Raw genomic sequence first — 4,643 nt, 5'->3', positions numbered from 1 at the left:
TAATATGGTTATATATTTTACTCTCAATGCATTTCAGTCCCCTATAATTTTCTACTGTTGAAACTTGTTCTTGTGTTCAAATGTCAGTTGTGTTTATGGTACTGTTTCACTAAATTTGGCTATATGATAGCCAGTCAGCCTATTCCTTATAGTTTATATTATATTCCACTGTTGTTTGCTCAGCAACTAGGATAACCTATGGCAGGACAGTCTACACTTTCTTTTCACATTAATTAATTTTACAATGTTAGAGTTCAAAGTGCGTGATTTTGAAAATTCTGACAGGACTTTAAGGCAGCACAAAGGCTGCTGCTGCTAGGAGAGCGTGAGGCAGGCAGGCCCAGAGCACGAAGAAGGGGGGTGGGGAGAGGGAGAGAGAGGTGGAGAGTCTCTTCCTATTTTTTTGTATATGACCATTTTATGCATTCTCCATATCTCCTCTCATTCTCTTATGTATTGGCATGAAATTAGACTTTTAAGAGATAACATGTGGTGTGTTAAATTTCAGTGGCCTATAGGCTGCTGTGACTTCACCACCACTGTTTCTCTTTTTGTATCTTCACTTCCTGCTCTGTGACTGGCTCAGTCCATCCCCCATCCTTCTCTCTCTCTCTCTCTCTCTGTCACACACACACACACACACACACACACACACACACACACACACACTACACAGACACACAGGTTGTAATTTCATGCTCTCCTCTACTTTCCTCCCCTGCACTAGGTCTTCTCATTTGCTGTCGTTGACACATGGAAGCAGTCACTTCCAGCCATTAGCCCATTCTTAACAGAAGATGACATTGTAGCCTATTTGGTTCCAGTCCTTTAACAAACTAATAAGATAAACTGCACAAATGAATGTATCAAAGAGTAACACACAGCACAAGCATGAAATAATTTTTGTAATCGGAATGGTCGAATGGCTGACTTCAAGGCAGAGTGATATGCTAAAAGAAAGGGACATTTTAATTGGTTTAATACCTTAAAACTATAGGCACAATGTGTGGCATTTAGCAGTGTACACACAGGCCTTGTCCATGAAACTCTGTCCCTAATTAAAATGCATTTGAACTCAGTGTTAGGATCCTTTTGATCATTAGTAAGGTTGTGGATGTAAAACCACTGAAAATATGTTTACTTCTTAGGACAGATAGCTATTTAGCTATGGGACATTATATCAAATGCACTTAATGTGTGTCATACAAGGATCACTTGTAGACACGAGCAATGAGCTAGTGTCTTACTACATGAAATAAAGCAATTAATATTCACACACACACACACACACACACATATATAGTCAATCTAAATTTAATAGACACTTATTTTGTCTGCACACTGCAATGTTTTCATTAGCATAAGCCTTTTCCCCTGTATGCAACATTTAATTTGTCTCAAAATGACCTGTATTTTATGTTAATGAACAAGGCTTTTCTAGTACGACATTTTAATGCATAAACTCAGTTTAAAACGCATCACACCGATAATAATGGCTCTTACTGGGTATAAACAATGTTGTTATTAGACAGCGCAGTCTGGATCCAGTTTTCGTGGAGGACTCCGCTCCGGGGTTTGGTTTTCTCGCGACAGGTCGGTAAGATGGCTGTGTCTCGCGGAGCCTCGTGCTGGTTTGGTTGATTTCTAGCTCGCGCTCTCGTTCTGTAACAGAAGCCCCCCCCTCCAACATACACATACACATATACACATACACATACACACACACACACATACATATACACTTGTGTAGGTGAAATTCATTTCCCTGGCTGTGTATTTATATATTTTTTCTTTCACAAACTTTCCCCTGTCTGTTTAAACTTTAAACGGAGTCGCAGTGGATCACCGGATACCTGTCCGGGCGGAGGGCAAAGGGGGGAATGAACCGGGACAACGGGTACGTTGTTATAAATATAATTCTATGTATTTTCAATGGTTATTCGGAGTTTTATTGTGAGTGAGTCGCCGTGCTGAGATAGAGGTAGAGAAAGAGTGGGAAAGAGAGAGGAATATCATGGCCGCTCAAGTCGCCAGCGTCGGCACTCTCAACACTAGCCCGCAGAACTCAAAAAGCCGGATCGGGACCCACAGGAGGAGCCGGTACCGGGAGAGAAGCAGCATGAAAATAAGGAACCGGGACCTGACGGCGGATCTCCTGGCCATAAGGAGCTGCAGGACGGGACCGATGCTGGAAATGCTGGTGGAGCAGGGGATACTGACATGAAGAACGGCAACGGAAATTTGCCCAGAGTAAATAATAATAGCAGTAACCAGAATGATACAGGCGGGCCTGAAGGGAATAACCATCCCGGGATGGGACACCACCACACGGGCCCCTTTCCTCCACCTCCTTACGGTTACAACCAGCACTACAGCCGGGCCCCTTTTCATCAACATGGCGGACAACAAAGCCCTGGCATGGCAGCTGCATCGGGGCCAGGCATGATGGACCCTTACCCCCCTAATTCACACGAACACGGCTATCCCAACCATTATAACAACTACAGCCCCTTCCAGAACAGGACGTCATATCAGGGCCAAGGATACGGGGCCATGAATTCCCCGCGTAACAGCCAGCCTCCGGCGGCTGGGGGGCAGCCAGGCAAGCAACAGCCAGCAGGAGGAACAGCTATGGCTGCTTATAATAATCAGAGATATAACATGGGAAACCAACAACCTACGTCTACGCCAACTTTAAACCAGCTTTTGACATCCCCCAGCTCTGCCAGGAGCTACTCAAATTACCCCCAAGGAGACTATAACAATCAGGAAGGGGCCAACAAGGGACCAGGAGATATGGGCAGCAGTCAGTATGGTGGGGTCCATCCGGGTTGGCAACAAAGGACCCACCATCCACCTCCCATGAGCCCGGGAAACACTGGACAACCTCCAAACAGAAATCAGGTAAACTTTACTTACAGCACTGACACGCACTCACTGAGTTAAAGTCACTCAGCAGCTCAGAAAGAAGCACTGTAGAGTTGCATATTGCCACGAACCAGCCATTGTCTATGTAGCAAGAGCTCTAAAATGGCTGCCTCTCAATACCACCCTCTGCAATAGTGTTTAGACAGAGAAAGAAGCCTCGTAGTCTGTTAGAAACAACTTTCTGAGTCGTGGGTAACGTTGGTAGTGTGAGTCCCTGCTTGGCACAGGGCAAGAGTTTGACTAAGTAGAGCAGGAGTTTGTCAGGAGAAAGTGTGTGTGTGTGTGTGTGTGTGTGTGTGTGTGTGTGCGTGCGTGCGCGCAGAGGGAGATAAGGTGATATTTCTTCGCACTGCTTCTCCAGCCTCATTGTAGATTTCACGCTGTAACTACTGTTATTTCTAGGACAATCCGCGGCTAAATAGCTCCTATTAGGTGTTGTGCTATCAGAGTAGTGTCAGTAGCTGTCAAGGCGATAAACAACATGCAAATGACAGCGATAGCCGTTAAATAACATTTGCATAATCATTAAGAAAAACACTCCTCAGTCTGCTAAAAAGCCGTTGCACGGTGACGTGCAGATGTGTCTCACAGTCCACTGAATGGCAACAGTTACATCCGCTAAGTGTTTACTCGGATCAAAGTGTGTTTGTGACCGCGATTAATTCATCTTGACGGAGTGTTTCATTCATTGCGGCTTGGTTCGACTCCGATCGCTTGTTTCTGCGCCTCTCCTCCATGTGCCACCTTGTAAACACGGCCATTGGTGGAAGTTGGAAAAGTGCAGATTGCCTTTGCTTTGGGATTTGAATTATGGAGGTAAAATCCTGCTGTCAGAGTCAGGAGACAGTTGGTCTTAGGTTGACATGCGAGCCGAGATCTGATTGGCTCCCCATCCCTCTGCTCTTGGCCATTTATAATTGCATCTAATGGAAGGCAGGAGAAAAACAGCCCCCTCTGCCCCGATATGTGTTCCTCCACTGTGTCAAGACAGCATAGTCCCAGTCTTTTCTCTGTTTTTATTCATTTTGAACAGTATTGCATACACTTGTGTAATCTTAGAATATCTTTGGATTTTTTTTATATCTGAATTTACTCTCATATCAGCAGAAATATACACCAGTAACCATGATATTAATTTCACAATAATAACTAATTCACTGGTTGTATTTATTGAAAGCATTTAGTGAGCACCTTTGGTTCAGTTCCTCCCACTGCAGTAATTTGCATGCTGACTACTCATGTGGACCCACCTTTGTTTTTGTAGGTTTGATCAAATGTTGTGCTCACTTGTGCTGATCACATCTCTGCTGTCATTTCTAGCTCTTGACCTCAGATGTGCAGAGGAAGATTAGTTGTACTACTGTGCACCCTGGGGTGCAGCATATAGAGTAGGTGCGGTCACATCAACCCTGTTGTACAACTGTTTCCCACTTTTTCCAGATCAGGAGTTGAGGAGACTTGTGTGCCCTGATGTCTCATGGCCATGTGAGAGAGCCGGACTGGCTGCAGTTGTGTTTACAAGCAGCCAAGTGGCAGAGCTCTTTTTTTTGCATGCGTACAGTAGTCTAATTTACTTCCTTGTGCAGAAAGGAAGTAAACACATACAAAAGCTCACTTCAACCATTGTATATATTACAAAAAAGAGCGATAAGAATTGTGCATAAGATGGGGTATAGGGATCACACCAATGGAGCTTTCATACAGTCTAAATTGTT

At 44.4% G+C, this 4,643-nt stretch overlaps 1 protein-coding gene across 1 annotated transcript in view; it reads left to right on the top strand.

Annotated features, from left to right (window-relative positions):
- Positions 1–1,576: 1,576 nt before the first annotated feature.
- arid1ab (AT-rich interactive domain 1Ab) overlaps positions 1,577–4,643 on the top strand; it is a 64,707-nt gene continuing 61,640 nt past the window's right edge. The window contains exon 1 of the mRNA XM_020614920.1: positions 1,577–2,904. Coding sequence (XP_020470576.1) covers positions 2,221–2,904 — 684 coding nt within the window. The 5' untranslated portion in view covers positions 1,577–2,220. The remainder of the gene's footprint in view (positions 2,905–4,643) is intronic.

The sequence above is a fragment of the Monopterus albus genome, unplaced genomic scaffold (assembly GCF_001952655.1).
Source record: "Monopterus albus unplaced genomic scaffold, M_albus_1.0 scaffold154.1, whole genome shotgun sequence".
Lineage (NCBI taxonomy): Eukaryota > Metazoa > Chordata > Actinopteri > Synbranchiformes > Synbranchidae > Monopterus > Monopterus albus.
Note: the sequence above shows the minus strand (reverse complement) of the source record. Positions and strands in the feature narration are given on the sequence as shown.